Source organism: Podarcis liolepis (genome assembly GCF_965112155.1).
Source record: "Podarcis liolepis genome assembly, chromosome: 12".
Lineage (NCBI taxonomy): Eukaryota > Metazoa > Chordata > Lepidosauria > Squamata > Lacertidae > Podarcis > Podarcis liolepis.
In genome coordinates this window covers 10,147,084-10,166,087 of record NC_139563.1, presented here as the reverse complement: position 1 = coordinate 10,166,087, position 19,004 = coordinate 10,147,084, and the positions used below count along the sequence as shown (strand labels likewise).

Below are 19,004 nucleotides of genomic sequence, written 5' to 3'. Positions count from 1 at the left end.
TCATGCATGCAAGTCAAGCCACACACAGAGACAGAAGGTCTCAGTCCATTCCTAAGTGAACGCCCATTTTGCACGTGTTGGATCCTAAGTCTGTTCCACCTCATTTACTCATTAAACTACTATAATAATAATTATTAATCTGCATGGATTTTTTTTATCTCAATAATACTTAAATGGGCATTTCATCACAGCCTTTTTAAATATGTATTTTATCTCAACGTACATATTTCTAAATGGATTTTGCCCTAAATTATGCATTTTAAAACTTTTTAAAAGTCGAAAAGCTGATCTGCACATTAGTCCAGGGGGTTCAGGCCAGGTAAGTTCCCACTGGAATTCAGAGATATCAAATTCCTGAAGCAGACTACACACCCCACAGGAGGTGAAAACAATTTGACCTGGGGCAAAATTCCTCTGTGAACCCCAAAATGAGAGCCAGACAAGATGTAAAACAGTGTGTTCCTGTGCAGAATTTGCTATTCTGCACTGAGATACAGTGATGGCAACAAGCCTAAATGTTTTTAAACAGGAGAAAATGGTTATGACAAAAATCATGGAGGCCTATTATGGGCTACCAGTCCTGACACCTAAACAGTGTGGGAAACATACAAACATAAGACAAACCCTACTATTAGTTCTGTTACCACTACCACTAACTAATAAAAATGTCACAAACTATTCTTCATAAATAAAAGCAAAGTTTTTACAAACCACACACCCTGAGGTAAGAAAACATGCTGCTGTTGATAGGTTTAGCACAGGGATTCCCAAACTGGGGGTCTCCAGCTGTTTTTGGACTACAACTCCCATCACCCCTGACCACTACTCCTGCTGGCTAGGGATGATGGGAGTTGTAGTCCAAAAAAGTGACCCAAGTTTGGGAATCCCTGGTCTAGCAGAAGGGTAGGGAACCTCAGAGCCAAGGGCTACAGGTAGCCCTCCACACACACACCCTCTCTCTCCAGCCTTTGGGGCTCTCCACATACTGAAATCTCTCACTGCCGCTACTCCAACACTGTTCTGGAGTGCTTTTCCCTGTAAGGGAATATTCCTTGTCATGCAGCCCAAGGAAGGTTGCTCACGGGGGGATGTGGCCCTTGAGCTGCCAAAAATAAAATAAAAAATCCCCTGCTCCTGGTTTTAACATTTGGAAGGAGGGAAAGAATATCACAGCATTTTCACCGTTTCTGGAAGTTGCGGCCTGCGTGTTCCCCATGAGCCTGACTCAAAGAAGGGCATCTTTGTCATCCTCTCCTCCAGCGCCAGCCACCAGGAGCAGATGGCCGTGTTTATCATCCGTCAGTCAAAAATAAAAAGTGGGTTCTGGTTGGCTCAATGAGCCACACTAATTGTTTAATGCACTGCACTTAGTTTAAGCTTTTGCATCTGGTATCTATTTTCATAAGGAAGAACTTGCAGGGATGCAAACTTGCTCTGCTTAATTTTATTTTGTTTTAAATAGCAGGCTTGGGAGGGAAGCAGGGATTATATCTTCCCCCGCCCCCGCTCCCTCCCAGGCCGGTGGAAACTCAGCTAGTATTCCTAAATGAGGTGTCCAGCTAAGCTTCAGAAACATTTATATAATCAAAAGCCAATTCCCCAAGTGCCATTACTCTCTGGGGAATGCGTGGCCCTCCAGACGTTGTTGGTTGGTCACTGTGAGAACAGGGTCTCCGGCTGTTTTTGGACTACAACTCCCATCATCCTGTGCTAGCAAGACGAGTGGTCAGGGATGATGGAAACTGTAGTCTGCAAACAGCTGGAGACCCAAGTTTGGGAAATGATCTAGAGCAGTGTTCCCCAATCTTGGGCCTCCAGCTGTTTTTGGACTACAATTCCCATCATCCTTGACCACTGGTCTTGCTAGCGAGGGATGATGGGAGTTGTAGTCCAAAAACAGCTGGAGGCCCAAGGTTGGGGAACACTGATCTAGAGCAGGCATAGGCAAACTCCGGCCCTCCAGATGGTCCTGTTAGCTAAGGATGATGGGAATTGTAGTCCCAAGCATCTGGAGGGCCTATGCCTGATCTAAAGGCTCCTGCCCCGTGTGGTCCTTCCTCTGGTGAGCTATGGCAGGGTCACATGTTGAGGAGGAGGGCTGGTTCTTTACAGCTCCTGTTATGTTCTGTGGGGCAAACTAAATCAAATGCATGTGGAAAAACTGCTCACGGAAAGCCAGAGCTGGTATCTGTTAAGTATAACTGGTTTAATTCACACCGAAATGGGAATACCTGTATGCATTGGTGAAAGGGTTTAACTTGAAGATTCCACTGAAGGTAAATTAAGAGCAAAAAGGCGCTCTCTGAGCTGCCATGATGGGCTGATAATTAACTGTTATTGTTCTCAGATAGCTCTGATGTGGTGCTTTAACCTTAGATCACATGAACAGGTATTGAAATGCAAATTCACCATCTCTGAAGGATGGTGGCTGGAGTTCTTCCTTCCTAGGCTCTGTAAGAGTGAGGGTGTAAATGAAGCTCTGCAGGAGCACACAGCCACAAGCTTTGGGGAGAGACAGACCTCTGTTTCTGGGTCTGTTGGAATTATTTCATGTTTTATAAGATGCCAAGCCTACGCCTTTGCCTGCCATATGTCTTATGGAACTGTTTGGATGTATCATTTGATACATCTTCTGTTCTGAAGAAAGTTCTACAGGTAAACTTTTGAACAATCTAATGTGTCTGGACGATGCTTCATTTAAAATGGAATCAGTTTTTAGGCACTGAGTCCCTTCAAACTGCACAGTATGTTTGATCTGTATCAACCACAACTACCACAGACACACACTTCATTCCACTGATGGCTCCAATTCTTTGACTCTGCCCCCATATCTGATTTTCCTGAATTCAGGTCCAACTAGAAAAAATAATTCCAGAATCGGAGGCTGCACAATTATGCTACACAGCTCCTTCGGTTCTTTTCCGCTCACTACATGCGTGAGAGAGACCACATTTTTGGTGAGAAAACACCAGCCAGTCACACATTGGGGCATCTGCCTTGCAAATAAGGCTCTTTAAATGTTCTGGTTTGTGATTTAGAGCAAGGCAAACACACCTTCTCTCAGTGGATCTGTTTCAAGAGAGCGCATGCATGCCAAGAAATGCCCGCGATCCCGCAAATGAACATGCAGAGCGGTTCTGATACGAAGCAGTCAAATGGCAAATGGGAGGTTTCGGAAAGAGGGATAGAGAGAGAGAAAAAAAATCAGCAAAATACTTACTCAACGTATTTGTTCCAAGGAGGGAGTTCAGACCATGCCATGAACACACAGTTGGTTAAAATAGTGCACATGATAAACATACTGAATAATGTAAAAGCACAAGTTAAGGAAAGTACTTTGAATGAGTATTTAAAAACAAAAAACAAAAAAACCCAGCCCTTGCACTTCGCACTACAAGCAACATCACAACCCTTTCCTGGGTTGTTTCTGTTCATCGTTCCCATGTAAAGTGTGAATGTACATTAAGGAAGGATGTGTAAGAAATCTTAAGTGAGCAAATTCACCGCAAGTTCATAAACCAAACTTCCACTGGCAAGACAGCACCCTTCCGCAAACAAAAAACAATGATCTCTGAGTGTGTGAGTGATACAATGGCTGTGCAAAACAGATCAGTCAACTCAAAGGTCATCCATTAAATACATGTTCTTCTTCTTAAGGAAGGTCATAAGAACTCCTGAGAGATGGAGCCACCTCTCTATTTATTCTGGGCAAACGCTGGCTTGTTCCAAGTACCATGTTTCGAGTCTTCCAGCCCATGGACTGGGAGGCTGACACACTCCATCTAGGCTGGTGTTGCTTGTTTTGACTGGCAGCAGCTCTCCAGGGTCTGGGGCAGAGAAGGGTCTTTCCCATTTCTTCCTACCTAGCCATCTGTTGTAGCTGGAGGTGCTGGAAATTGAACCTGCGTCCTTCTGCACGCAGAGAAGGTGCTCTGCCACAAAGCTGTGGTCCACCTCCCCAGAGTAAGACAAACCCATTCAGTCAAACCTGCTCCTCTTTATTCCAGTGTAAGTGACTCTGCAGGGTTTGTCTGCATCAGAAGCAATCAAATTACTGAGGAGCACCTGATGGAGAGACATGGAAGATGGAGAAACTGCCCCTAGTGGGACACCTGCTGGAATGCAGTGGTGCCAGGGCCACAAATCGGTCAGAAACACAGCAAGCTAATGCAGCTGGCATCAACCCAGTGCCCTCGAGTTTCTGCTGGTATCACTGACACAGACTGGCAGCAGTTCTCCAGGGGTTCACACTGCAGAATTTCCCATCCCTGCCTGGCCAGCAGCAGCAGTTGAGCCCGAGACCTTCTGCATGCAAATATCTTTTGCCACTGGGCTGCAGCAATTTCCCAACCTTTGCCCTTCGTTGGTGCCCTCTATAGGACTTTGGCAAGAGCCAGCACAGTCTAGGGGACAGAATAGCGATCTGGTACTGGAGAAATTCAGGCACAAGTCCCATTTTTGGCCACTGAGCCAATTGCGGCCTCTCAGCCTAATCAACCTCACAAGGTTGTTGTTGTAGGAGGGATTGCGTATGCTGCCCTCAATCTCCTGGAGGAAACAGAAATATTAAAATGCAGTAACTGCTAAATAATCAATCGTACACTCTCCCTGCTGCTAGAAATGTAATTCTGACACCACCACCCCACTCCCCAGAGTTTAAAATAACAGTGTATGGATGGGGATGGTACCTACAAATACATAATCAGATAAAGAAATACTGAGACGGAGACCTACATGTGAAATGGGGAAAGAGAGGGGGCCCCACAGAGGTGTGATTGTGAAGTAGCCAAGCGAAGCCTCTCTTAAAATAAATTTTAAAAGGGCCCACGTTGAATGGGAGCACAGGTGCAATGGTGCAAACTCAGCATTAAAAAAGAAGAAGAGAGGCTCCGTTAAAGAAGGGAATTGGAAATGCCTGGGAAAAGAGATGTTGCAAGCTGTTTGCAAAGACCACGCGAAGGGAAGCTTGCTGAACAAGATTTGCTTACACAAATGCTGGGAAGTAGGGAACTAAACAATCGTCTCATCGGAGTACATGGGGCTCTGCAGGGTACTGTAAGCAAAAGTGACAGCTCCCTGCCCCAAGGAGGTTACAATCTATCTTTAGAAAGGGAGGGAAGCAAGAAAATGAGAGATCGAGGCGAGGAAATGCTGCTTAATATTTAAACACCTAGGGTTTGTCCTAGCTGGAGATGAGGACTAAGGGAGTGAAATCTAAGATTTCGTGGAAGAGGAGGAGGGACAGAGAGGTGGTATTGTGTAGGTCAGCCACCAACAACTAGGGGTGCTTCAGATTTGGGTCACCTCTGCCATCAGCCCCAGCTTGCACAGCCGTCCTGGATAGGACCAGTGGGAGCTGTAGTCCTAAACATCTGGAAGGCAGCAAGTTGGCAACAGCTGATGTAGCTATTCTTGGGGAAGTTCTGAAGGAATGGGTTTCCCAAACCCAAAACTGACTGCAGGCAGTTTGAAACTGCACCAAAATCCCTATTTTTCCTTAGCTAAAATGCTTTAACTTGAGCTCTTGAGCCGAAACCCAGCTGTATAAACAAGTGCTCAGAGCCCTCTCCTTTATCAGTTTGTGACGGCAAGGATGGCCTTCACTGTACCAGTACAACAGGGAAGACACATCTGTGCCTTATCATATATCCTGACCACAAAAGATGCACAGACCTAGTCTGGGAACAGCGCCAAAGGGTTTCTTGGAGATGGTGACCTCTTGCTCCAAGATAAGAGTAGGAACAGGAAGATCCTTTTATGGTCAGAAGTACAGAAGAGTTTGGAAGAAGAGTTTGGATTTGATATCCCGCCTTTCACTCCCCTTCAGGAGTCTCAAAGCGGCTAACATTCTCCTTTCCCTTCCTCCCCCACAACAAACACTCTGTGAGGTGAGTGGGGCTGAGAGACTTCACAGAAGTGTGACTGGCCCAAGGTCACCCAGCAGCTGCAAGTGGAGGAGTGGAGACACGAACCCGGTTTCCCAGATTACGTGACTACCGCTCTTAACCACTACACCACACTGGCTCTCTAGCCTTTTATGGTCAGAAGTATAGGAAGGAATACCACTTTATGGTTAAGAGTGCCGGAGCAGGAACATCTGTGATGTCAACCTGCGTGTACAAGCTGACGTGGATGGATTCCTGGGGAAGGGGGAGAGGGTGCCTGGAGGATATATATACTGCATGTAATCTCTCATTTCTTTGGACTTGCTGTGGACTGACCATGCAAGTGCCTTTCTGCTGTTCCGGAGAGCAGAAATAAAGAACTCTTTCTTTGAACCAACCCTCGGTGTCATTTGACTTCCTTCCTCCTGTCCGGGAGCAACGCAGACCCAATCGGTGAACTCCAATAAATCTACAGTTCAAGGCATAAGGACCATCACAAGAGAAGCGGAGAGGGAGGAGACCTTCAAATACCTCAAGGTAGTATAGGTGAAGGAACAAGGGAACCACGCAGTGATACATCCCAATAATTGGTGACATACCCAGGATGTCCAGCCCTCAGATTCATTACCAGAGGCAGATCATCAAAGGAAATGCCAGCCTGCTGGACATGTCTTCAATCTTCTCCTGAAGTCCGTGACTACAATGAGGCTACAGGGGACTGTTGTCTGACATCAACTTGTAGCATGCCCTACATCCAAGTAGCATAAACCTTTAAGCAGGACCTCCATTTCTGTTATGGGGGAAACGGGACAGTTTCTCCACATCTACTGCCACCGCCATCACCAGAATAAAAAAAATCAGCTCGGTTGCTAACTACTCCGGTTACTCCCGCATGAAAACTTAAGAAACTAGTAATTGGACTCGAGGGGCTAGTCATCCAAAGACTGATTCAAAAACATTTTCCACTACTGGGACCTGTTCCTCCTGATGAATGACTGCAGAGAATCACAGATGGCAAGCCTCATTTTCTGCTGTTATTACCTGATGAACATAAACACTACCCAGCGGTACCTCCTCCCAAGTAAGCCAAGGGTCTTTGATGGCAGCTCCTTGCAGAATGAGCAGCAAAGGAAAATCTCCCAGAGCCAGAGTCTGACTTCCCCCACAGGTATAAACAGGAATGGGGGAATAAAGATGTCTTAAAAGTTGAGAGCCATCACTGCTGTTCATGATGGTTGGGAGTTGCAGGACAAAACAACTGGAGGGCAGCAGGTTGGGGAAGGATGGTGTAGAGTGGCTCATTCCAAAATATGGGCCACCATTAGGAAATTAGTTCTGGCTGGGGTTATGCAGGACACTGTCCCAACCAGGATCCATGTCCGCAAATGGCATGTCTGAACCCTGCTGCGCACAGAGCCTGGGGCTTCTGTGCCACTAAATCATGGGTAGGCAAACTAAGACCGGGGGCCGGATCCAGCCCAATCGCCTTCTAAAGCCGGCCCACGGATGATCCAGGAATCAGCGTGTTTTTACATGAGTAGAATGTGTCCTTTTATTTAAAATGGATCTCTGCGTTATTTGTGGGGCATGCCTGGTGTTTTTACATGAGTAGAATGTGTCCTTTTATTTAACATGCATCTCTGGGTTATTTGTGGGGCATCATTCATTTCCCCCCCAAAAAAATATAGTCTGCCCCCCGCAAGGTCTGAGGGACAGTGGACCGGCCCCCTGCTGAAAAAGTTTGCTGACCCCTGCTCTAAATACAGGGTAGGAGAACCTTAAGTCCAGGGGATAAAGGTGACCTTCCAAGGCCTCTCTGTCCAGGCCTTGGGACTCTCGCTAGGCCCCTCCCCTGGCCACACCCCCTCTTGCCAAGCCACGCCCATTGCAAGGCCTGGCATACAAAGAGAAAAGAGCTGCAATCTCTGAAATTCCCCCTTTTGCACAATGGCACTGCTACAATAAGTGCCTGTGCATGCTGCGTTGTCCAGGAGAACCTTGCAAGGTATTATCCCCGTGTTAAGAGAAATGGAGGGTATGAGGAGCTGAAATTCTGGGATAGTGGGTTGATGGCAGAAGCAGGGTTTTAACTTTCCGTTATGGAATTTCGTAGCAGCTCCACCCTTCAGCACAGCCACGAAAGGCAGAGGAACCCTGTCCTCTGTTGCATGTCAGCCATCAGCTTTCAGCCAACCTCTGGCATTAAGGGAGCAACACTTTCTGAGATAGAGCACCTTTTGGCAAACATATGCTCCAGAAATTGGCGGCTGCGTGGAATCTCTTCTCTCCAAAGCCAAACTGACTACTATTCCAGAGTGGATTGTCTAGAATAACACAGATGCCAAGCTTTAGTTTCAAATACTTATCCCCAAACAAAACTCTGAAAAACTTCAGAAGCGGTCTCCAAGGAGGGCAGGGGAATAATCAATCCCAAATCTGGGCAAAGGTGTTAGTGTACAATATGGGCATGGTCTTGGGGAGACTAGTTCAGTTTTCTAAAATCCCAATTTCATTTTAAAAAGTGGGTTTCTGGTCCTTATGATTGTGAATACCAAGCCAGAAAGTGTGCAGGCAATGTCTAGTAATATTTGAGAACTCAGAGGAGCTTCTGAATCAAGAGCGGCAAAAGCTACTCTGTTTATATCTGTTGTAAACCACTCTAGACAGCAGCATTTGACTTGAAAAAGATTTCCACTAGCCGAGAGGCTGAAGCTAAAACATAGCTCCTTGCTGCTTTCTATGATTAGCATAATTTATTCTGCTAAACAGTAAAAACATTGGTGTGGAAAAGGCATCCCCAAATTCAGCCCTCCAGATGTTTTGGGACTACAATTCCCATCATCCCTGACCACTGGTCCTGTTAGCTAGGGATGGTGGGAGTTGTAGTCCCAAAAGAAGAAGAAGAAGAAGAAGAGTTTGGATTTGATATCCCGCCTTTCACTCCCCTTCAGGAGTCTCAAAGCGGCTAACATTCTCCTTTCCCTTCCTCCCCCACAACAAACACTCTGTGAGGTGAGTGGGGCTGAGAGACTTCACAGAAGTGTGACTGGCCCAAGGTCACCCAGCAGCTGCATGTGGAGGAGCGGAGACGCGAACCCGGTTTCCCAGATTACGTGACTACCGCTCTTAACCACTACACCACACTGGCTCTCAAAACATCTGGAGGGCTAAGTTTGGGGATCCCTGGTGTAGAATAAGAGTAATAGTGCAACATTTTTCAGGTGCACTTTTGGGAAGAATTTACAATTACCACGTGGTCCTTTTAGGACACTCACCTGAGTGGTAGCCAAAAATGTCCCCAAAAATGTCAGTTACACCACTTACAATTTCTTTCTGTAAACCACAACAAAACACAGGACATAAAATATCTCAAAACACAGGACATAAAAGTATCTCAAGAAATCACATTGGGTATAAATAAGTCATTCAATGAAACCTAATCCAGGCAGTAGAAATAAGCACAAAACAGAGTTTTAATCCAGACTGAGACTGATAAATCCACTGATGTTTGTCATTGGAGTGCATTTTTGTCCCAGGCTATACTACGAATTTAGGATAAAAAAAATACCATGGAGTTTTTAAAACAAATATTGATCCAGGAATGCAAGACTTAAGCACACATTGATTTGTTTTGAGATATTTTACTACCCCTGAGAAGCACCAGAATTTGGTTTGGGGCAGTAAAATGCCCCCCAAACCATTTGTGTACATTACAAAAATAATAATGTTGGTTTAAGAAGGTTCAACAGGTTGCAGGTTCAGTCTGACTTGCTACAGCTCTTCAGTTTGTTTTACATGACACGCCACCCAGCCCAGGGCCCCAGATTTCCCCTTGTATTTCTTGAAATATAAGACAGACTCATTAAATACACATTTATCCTGCATGCGCTCCATCTTTTGCTAGAGCATCAAAGGCAGTGGAAGCGGAAAGCATGCTTTGCTGAGTCATGAGTGACATGCATTTTAATAATCTGTTTAAAGCAGCCCATAATGCAAGCACTTTGTTGAATTAGAGCCATCAACCCTGTGCTTTCGCATACAGATCTGTGCATATATATTACGGTTAGGCTGCAGAGGCAGGCTAGGTAGCTAAGCTTCTCTTGGATAAATATATGCTCCCGAAAGTGTCTGAGCTTTCAAGCTGAACAGAGCAACTGCATTAGATCCTTGCTATAAAAAAAACCACCCACTTACTTTTTCAAAAAGAATATATATATCAAAAAATCAAAACAGTGCATTCACTCCAAAATGTACTTAGGAAATAGAAGAGACTGGAAATGCCGGGCCGTCAAATGTGGATAAAGAATGACATTTGCCTTGCCTTATATTCTGAGCCTGATTGCATTGACAGCATCCGTAGAGGAAAAAGCAGCCGCCCCAAGGACTCCCAGGAAATGTCATGAGGTGTATTTGTCTTGTGGCCAATGAATATGGTTGGGAGCGAGAAATCTGACCCTCGGCCCCAGCAGTGCAGAGCAACTTCAAAAACGCCAAATAAAAATCGCAGCTTCGGCTCTCCAAGAGGAACAACCACAAGTTATTCCCCCAGGTTTGACTTCCTGCGCCCAATGTCACAGAATCATAGAAGCACCAGGTCGAAAGGGACCCGTGGGTCATCCAGCCTGACCCGCTGCAATGGCAGGAATCGGAACTAAAGAACCCCGGACAGATGGCCTCCCAACCTGCAATGAAGGAGAGGCCGCCACCTTCCAAGGCACTGTCAAACCGTCACAGCTCTCCTGGCACGGAAAAGTACCACAGGCCCTCTTGATGTCTCTGGTTCTGCAGGGTTTAATTTTCATTGGAGGGACAAGTGTGTGTAGGGGAGAGTGACCATGCGGTCCCTTCTTGTGCATCCTGCTCACAGAAAAGAAACAGATGTAGCACAGCTGGACGCCCAGTGCCACAGCGAGGTCAGAAAAGCCTCTTGTATAAGATCATTTGACAAGAGGCCTTTGTCACTGTGTTCGACTTTGGCACTGGTGAAACACGACCAAGGCTTGCTTCTTTGATTCTAGGTGAAGGACCATGGTGGAGGATTTGCCGTATGTGCAGAAGAGAGAGTTTTTGGATTTGAGATCCTGCTTTATCACTACCCGAAGGAGTCTCAAAGCGGCTAACATTCTCCTTTCCCTTCCTCCCCCACAACAAACACTCTGTGAGGTGAGTGGGGCTGAGAGACTTCAGAGAAGCGTGACTGGCCCAAGGTCACCCAGCAGCTGCATGTGGAGGAGCGGAGACGCGAACCCGGTTCCCCAGAAGGTCCCAGCTTCAATATCTCGGCATCTCTTGGCAGAATCAGGCAAGTCAAAGCCAGATGCAACCAACCCTTTTGGACTTCTTGCTTCACCTGCTGTCACGGCGCTGTCAGGCAAAGGAATGTCCAGAATGAGGAATTAATTCTTTGTTGTCACTTCCCCACAGGTCCACATGCACAGCCTCCTAACACAGTTCTTGAGCAGCAGCCCTACTTTTGCTGCCTGTTAAAAAGTGTTATGTACTGAGTGAATAGGATCCAAAATGAAGCAGTCTGATTGGTCCTAGAACAATGCAGCAGTCTGATTGGTCTGCAGGAGCCACCCAATCCGGCTCCAGATGGAAGTGAATCCACAACCTGATTGGCCTACAGGAGAATTCCGGAATTAGCCAATCACGTGGGGCCCATTGTGTAAATAATGTATATAAAGCAGATACTTTGAGGGAACATTCATTTCCTCCTCACCACTATGAGCTGAATAAAGAGCATGAAATCCACTCTCGACTCAGAGAATATTTCAAAAAGTCTTGTGGAACTCGGAAAAACTGACAAAACAATCTTGTGACATGCCATGCGGCTGTAGACAGGGCCTCCTGTTTAAAATGGACTTGGGGGAAAATCCTACTAAATGTGAACAAGTCCAGGAGATAGCCTAAAGTATTTTTGTTCTGTGAACCACCCTGAGACCTCCAGGTATAGGGCGGTATATAAATTCTAATAATAATAATAATAATAATAATAATAATAAGAAGAAGAAGAAGAAGAAGAAGAAGTGAACTTAGGAAAAGGCATGTCCTTCAGTCCTGCCTCTCTCAGCTACTCCTATGTGTAAACGCGATAAGGCAGAGGCTCTGCCCTTGACCACACCCGAGCTGTGTGCAAGCAGACAAAAACTGCGTCTGCGTGTAACGAGCTTCTGTTCCTCCATCTCCAATACTCTTCTGGCCCTGGGCATAGCTGTCAACTTACAGATTTGAAAATAAGGGACCAGCAGCCTCGGAAATAAGGGATCAGCAGCCAAATGAAGCCTCAAGCGGTGGTTCCCACAGCGCAGCAACCCGCCAAAGGGGACACAGCAATGAAAACTACCGTCACCTCTCCGCTGGGAAGCGCTGAGCAAAGGTGAGTCCCCAGGCAATGCGGCCAATTTGATCGGCACAAGGCATGCAAGCTCCACCCCCCAGTCGTTCTTAGACTCCTTATTGGGTGAGCAACGCAGCCAAGCAACACAGTTGGAGCCTCCCTCCTCCCTAGCCGGCAGGGAGGGAGGGAGAGAAGCTGCTTCCTTTGAAACCCGGGAAATTTAAGGGACATCATCAATGAGGGACAGCAGCGGGACACGGCACTGGGATAAGGGACTTTCCCGCCAAATAAGGGACGGTTGACAGCTATGGCCTTGGGAGACAGGGAAGCAGGAGAGGTTGGGCAGGAGGGAGGAGGAGGTATGGAAGCCCTTGACTTTGCACCTCCTCCTGCTTCTGACTTGCATCCTCTGGCTGATTCAGGCTCCCCCAGATCGCCAATTCCCTTTTCCAGGTCAGAGTCCAAGCCCCACTTCCCCTAGTGCCCGCAGTGTGGCTGCCCCCTGACCCTCTGCTAAACTGTCATCTGCAATATGAGTCTTGGCCACCCACAGCAAGGGCATTGAGCAGAGCAGCAAGCATTGATAGCTTTCTTCTCCGATGGGCTACAGCAAGAAGCCTGGATGCCTTAATATTATACCGGGTGAGGGGAGGGGAAGATAAATAAAAAGAGTGTTGGATAGGAGTCAAATGTCTTGCTGGGCGGAGAGGTTCCCGTAACAGATCCTTCCCCCCACACCCTCTTTGAGAAAGCATCCTCTGTTTTGCCATCTTCGCCACGGGACGCTCCTTGCAGATGGCCCTCTAAGCCCAGCAAGGTTTGACATTCCTCTAATTGGAAGGAGCGCAGCTGAAGGTAAAATAAAGTGACTCTGAAAAGCTTTGGCCTCATCAGAAAAGCCACCTGCTTGGAGGCCTGAAAGCCTTCCATCGGATCTTTAAGTGAACTTCATGCAGAGAGACGGGGAGGAAGCTGGCAGAGGGGATCACTAGCAGGTCAAGGAGAGCCAAGGCAGCCAGAAAAGGGGAGCCAACAGAGGAAAGGATGACTGCAGGGCAAACAGATAATCCAAACAGGGCGGGGGAAGGAGCCCCCAGAACCTGTTCCACTTTTACAGCTCACTGAAATAACAGCAGGAGGTCCCCCTGAGCATGCACAGAGAGTTTTCTCTTTGCCACTGTATGCCATCTTCAGCGGTAAACAATATGTGATATTGTCACATAGAGGAGGGAGAAAGGTTGTTTTCTGCTGCTCCAGAGAAGCGGACACGGAGCAATGGATCCAAACTACAAGAAAGAAGATTCCACCTAAACATTAGGAAGAACTTCCTGACAGTAAGAGCTGTTCGACAGTGGAATTTGCTGCCAAGGAGTGTGGTGGAGTCTCCTTTTTTGGAGGTCTTTAAGCAGAGGCTTGACAACCATATGTCAGGAGTGCTCTGATGGTGTTTCCTGCTTGGCAGGGGGTTGGACTCGATGGCCCTTGTCGTCTCTTCCAACTCTATGATTCTATGATTCTATGATCTTGGGACTAGGACACCTGAGCGTCCAGGACAAAGGATGAAGCCTCTGGCCGCCACGAGTTCCAGCACTCCATGCTAGCAAATAAACAAGGAGAAATGGCCACAGAATTCAGCTTTCCAATAAAAAATAAAAATCTTAAGTGCTGTTTTTAATAAACAAAACAAACAGGTTTCTATCCATCGTGAGTGGAAGTTTAAGACAATGACTTCAGGTATCCCAAGCATCAGAGGAGCGCTTGAACAACATTCACAGTGCTGTGATTTCCCTTTTTTTTTCTGCATAGCCACAAAACCAAGGAAAACCAGAATGAATTATGCAAAGTCTGAGAAAGTATGCAAAGGTGTTCAATTTGTATCATGTATAATTCAGCTTGTTTTGATGCAGGATTTATATAGAAATATATTGGTGCAAGAGCACACACAGTATTTGACACTGTGTTCCCCCAGCTGGTGCCTTCAGAATATTTTGGGTTACAGTTCCTATCTGTCCCAGCCAGCATGACTAATGGTCAGGCATAATGGCATCCATTTGGGGAAGGCTGGTTTAAGGTTTGCAGATTTTGCTTCCTTTTCCTACGCTGTATATTACTACCCTGCTCCCCACAAATACAGATCTCTAAATCCTAATTTCAGTTGGTTCCAACCCTCACGTATATATCGATGAACTGGAGCGACATGCTCAGAATGCAATTACATGTCGTGTATTTTCCACCATGCAGAGGTCTGATGGAGACAACCCAATCAAAAGGATATGAATGTACCAAAATTTTAATTGCTGCTCTTCTGATTCGATGAAAAGGAGTAAGTATATACAAGGCAGGAGTGGCACTAAATCGAAAGATTGTCTTCCCTTTGTTCAGTACTATAAATGTCTGGAAAACAAAAGAGAGAGTGAAAGAACATTTAAGGTCTGCATTATACGCTCACGAAATAGGACCCTCCAGAAACCAAAGGCTATTGTATTTCCTACTCATAAAGTACATGCCAAACGATCGCACCACCATTCCTCTTTGAAAACGAAGAGATAAAGGCATTGTTGCCCAGGCAAAAGAATTAAGCTCAATAGTCCAGGCTGCTCTTCTTGGAGTACAATGCATAATAGCCAGGGGTAGCATGCATGTGCAAAAATATCTGTGTGCCTCATTGCCACTTTAACAACACCTATGTAGAGCAAGGTCATTGCTATAGAGTGCAAAATATCATGCGTTGTTCCACATGTAAAATAGCAGACCCTACATGGATCTCTTTTCAAAAAGGGCAGGCTCACCATCTTCTATGAAATTGCCTCCATTGTGTAACACCTATTTGCACAGTCCTATTTGCACCATAATTTTAAACCTACCACTTGTTTAGGACACTCGTTCTCAACTGCAACGGTCTATTTCCACTCCAGGAGCAGGGGAAAAAACAGTGATTTGCTGTCACCTACCTTCCATGCATTAGGATATGGACGGACAATTCCGCAAACCCCCTAAATGCACCATTCTGGACCAGCTATATTTTGGCATACGTGCTTCACTAGCATTGCCAACACTCCCCACTACCCCCTGCAGGGCTCCTCCGAATTTAAAAGCAGAGTTGCAAGTAGAAATCCAGCAAGTTAAGCCTTCTTCCATCATCGCTACGTCTGCCTGCCTAGAAAAAACTTGACCTCTGGAATCTCTGCTCTCACCCAGTTTTTAATAGCACGTTAACCAAATGCATTGCCCTTCTGTAATACGCTCGATTAAGTGAAATGATACATTCACATGCCCCTTGTTCAGAGGAGGCACGATTCTGGCACGGTTTTTAGTATTAACGCCACTCCTCCCCTCCCCTTCCCAATGACATAGAGTCACCAGATTTCCAGATTTCACTTAAAAAGAAGATAGTGAATTTGAAGCATTTGTGGAACCGGATAGATGAGACAAAATATACAGGCACTATCCTTCTCATTTTTTGCTGGTGAGACATTAGACTGCTCTGTGTTTTACTTTTGCCTCCCCCCCCCCAAAAAAAAAATATATCCTGAGGACGCCCACATCTCCACCCTCAACCCCGGTCATCCATTTTCCAAACATTAAGCTCTGGGAGTTTCGAACTCCTAATTCTTGCATCCTTAAACGAAGGAGGAATTATTTCCACTGGGGAAAGAGGTGGGGCAGGGAGGAAGAAGAGGGGAAATCCACACCTTCCCCACTACCTCCCGCTCTCGCTCTCCCCCTCTGCCATCTTTAACAACAAGCGCAGAGCGGGTGGGAATGACCTTGTGATCGCTGTAGAAAGGGTCAATATCCTCCAAAGGTTCCCCAATGAGCTCCGACGGAGGAGAGCCGTAGATGTCGGGCAACTTCTTGCAGGCCTGTAAGTCAAACTGAGGCCGCAGAATCTCCTCGTCGCCCAACTGTTCCCTGTATTCCTGCTTGGCGCTCCTTGCGATCTTCTCCGCGATCCGCTTCTCGATCGCAGCCAGGGATTCGGGCGTGAAGCGGTGGAAGCTGTTAGAACCCAGTGGCAACAAGAAGTCGGCCATCTTTTCATCCTGATACTTCTTTGTACTGGCCTTTACTCCTAAAAGTAAAAAACAAAACAAAACAGAAAAAAACCTGAAAAGAAAAGAGAAGAAAAAGGGCAATATTAGGCAGGTAAACAAGAAATGGCAAACAATTTAACAAAGGTGGCTTGGTAACAGGCTCTTGAGTTGCGCGGCGAGTTCCCGCCTCCCACCAGTGGAAATAACGACACAGGACACCAGTATTAAGGTTAATGGGCTAAAATTGGCCACAACTTTATTGGTTATAGGTGATGAGCGGTATTGGCTTAGGCATTGGTCCTAATCGACTACCCGGCTTCAATCTGTCTGCCTGCAGGCTGGGAAGGGTTAACACCAGCAGGGGGAGCCTTGCTGATGCACATCAACTAGGCACTCCCCCGGGGTCACCGCTCGGGGGCGTGCCTTGGGCCCTGGCCTCCATAGGCTTCGGATGGGGCCACGCCCCCCAGAATCCTTTACCGGACTACTCTTCAGTAACCGGGGGAGGTGATGGCACTCCAAAGTTTACCTCCGGAGGGAAGGTAAACGGCGTTTCCATGTGCTGCTCTGGTTCGCCAGAAGCGGCTTAGTCATGCTGGCCACATGACCCGGAAGCTGTACGCCGGCTCCCTCGGCCAGTAAAGCGAGATGAGCTTTCGAACTGCTAGGTTGGCAGGAGCAGGGACTGAGCTTCGGGAGCTCACCCCGTTGCAGGGATTCGAACCGCCGACCTTCTGATCGGCAAGCCCTAGGCTCAGTGGTTTAGACCACAGCGCCACCCACATCCCTAGAAAAAACAACATGTGAATAACACTTGGGGATTGGGGTGGTCATGTACAAAAAAATACCCCCCATTAGCATACATTTTCCCCTTTCTGCTTTGTCCCCGATACTAACACTTGGCAGGCCTGAAAGAACCTTCTTCACCAGCGAAGGTCTGTCATAGAATCACACAACTGGAGAGCTGGAAGAGACCCTGCAAGGGCAATCCAGTCTAACCCCCCACAATGCAGAAATACCTCCACTGGGGTAAACGGGTGCATTGCCAAACCAATCTCGGTCTGCCTTCAACCACCCCAACTGCCTAGCTTCATACTTACAACCAGTCTGGGGTGGCACTAAATGTAACCTTCCTTCTCCTTACTGTCAGTGTTGTCCCATTGTAGAACTCAGCAGGGAGAAGGATAGGGTCAAAACTAGAATTGGCTGTGCCTAGAATGAGTTGTCTCCTTCATGGATCACTGCCTTGTCATGGCGACAGGGCTTGAATAACTCAGAGAAGCTATGAGCTATGCTGTGCAGGGCCACCCAAGATGGACAAGTCATAGTGGAGAGTTTTGACTAAACGTGATCCACCTGGAGCAGGAACCGGCAAGCCACTCCAGTATCCCCGCCAAGAAAACTTCATGGACAAAATGAGTTTGGCCAAGCTGCAGGAGGCAGTGGAATACAGGAGTGCCTGGCGTGCTCTGGTCTATGGGGTCACGGAGAGTCGGACACGACTAAATGACTAAACAACAAGAAGAATGAGCTGTGGTTGCACGTGTCATTGGCTCTAGCTCCACCTAGTGTTGGCCTCCTGCCATACATCCTACTGGTTCCCAGTGGCAGCCAGCCACCCCTGTCCTTCACACATCTCATGGTGATATTTCCTTTTAAAAACTAGATATATGGACACACATTGGAGCCTTTGCATTCTTCTAAGAGAGTTGCTAGATTGTGCCTGGAAGGCCTTGTGGTGGCAGGACTGCGGTCCCTGCTGTTTAGCGAGCAGTTCCTAGATAATTCACGGCCGTTATTCTTCGCAACACCCGCACATTTGTCAGCAAACAAAGCTTCAACTGATCCCAGCATGACAAAGGGAGTATTTATTGACTCAATTTATGTGAATGGAGCATCCCTTCACATTGCCAATTCTCCCCGTTCCAACTTTGTTTTACGACAGACTCATTACATTGTTATTGATCGCAGGCACATCACAGGAAAACAACTTCCATACCCATCCCCTTAAAATAAAAAGAAGAAGAAGCAGCACTTTGCCTTGCTGCCAAATTCAACACAGTGTAGGAATACAATGAGTCGCATGTAGGCCTGGACAAGATGCCACCCTTTTTAGTTAAACCTAGCCTGTATTTCACTTCACAGTTGACCTCGTCTTCCCTAGGAGGAGGAAACTACAAAACAAAGAGACAATGAAAAGGGGGGATGTGATGGAGCCAATCCTTGCTGGTGGTGGGACAACGATGAGTGGTCAGAAGGAGAAGACTGGAAAGATGAAGTGTCGGAAGCTGGAGGGTAACAGGACTTAGTGAGCTGGGAGAATCTGTGGCAGAGAGGAGTCCAGAATTAGAGACAGCAGCTGAAGCAAGAGAACTGGAGGAAACAGGCTGATGAAGTCATGGGTCCCCCCCCCTCCTGCTGCAACAAGCTCCCCTCCCAGAAACAGAAGAGACATGAAAAGGGCAAGGCAGAGGTTGATTATATGCCGGCGCATATAATCAACTTGGAAGACGGCTGTGAGGAGGTGGGGACTTGCAGTCTCAGCAACCGATTTCCAGGGAGGAAGACCACTGGGAATTAGCTGCTGAGCTCATTAAGCCTGACACTGGAGAGGGTGTTTTTGCTAATAAGAGTTAACTTCTACTTTAGCTCTGGCATGCTCCAGTGACAGCCAGTTGCTGGAAAGCACAGGAGGGGAGAAGGCCCTGAATCCTGATTGTGGGCTTCCCACAAGCATTTGATTGG

The 19,004-nt window shown here is 46.9% G+C and overlaps 1 protein-coding gene across 8 annotated transcripts in view; it reads right to left on the bottom strand.

Moving 5' to 3' along the window:
- The window catches only part of LOC310689209 (sodium channel protein type 5 subunit alpha-like), a 308,343-nt gene that overhangs the window by 207,679 nt on the left and 81,660 nt on the right, over positions 1-19,004 (bottom strand). For 7 of the 8 annotated variants that reach the window (XM_083466570.1, XM_083466572.1, XM_083466573.1 and 4 more), the window contains exons 1-3: positions 15,993-16,329; positions 14,502-14,619; positions 3,221-3,311 (exon numbers count right to left, since the gene is read on the bottom strand). In XM_083466570.1, the coding sequence (XP_083322696.1) occupies positions 3,221-3,311; positions 14,502-14,619; positions 15,993-16,259 (476 nt within the window). In that variant the 5' untranslated portion in view covers positions 16,260-16,329. Of the gene's footprint in view, positions 1-3,220; positions 3,312-14,500; positions 14,620-15,992; positions 16,333-19,004 lie in introns of those variants that run through there. The other variant, XM_083466571.1, reaches the window with a different exon arrangement.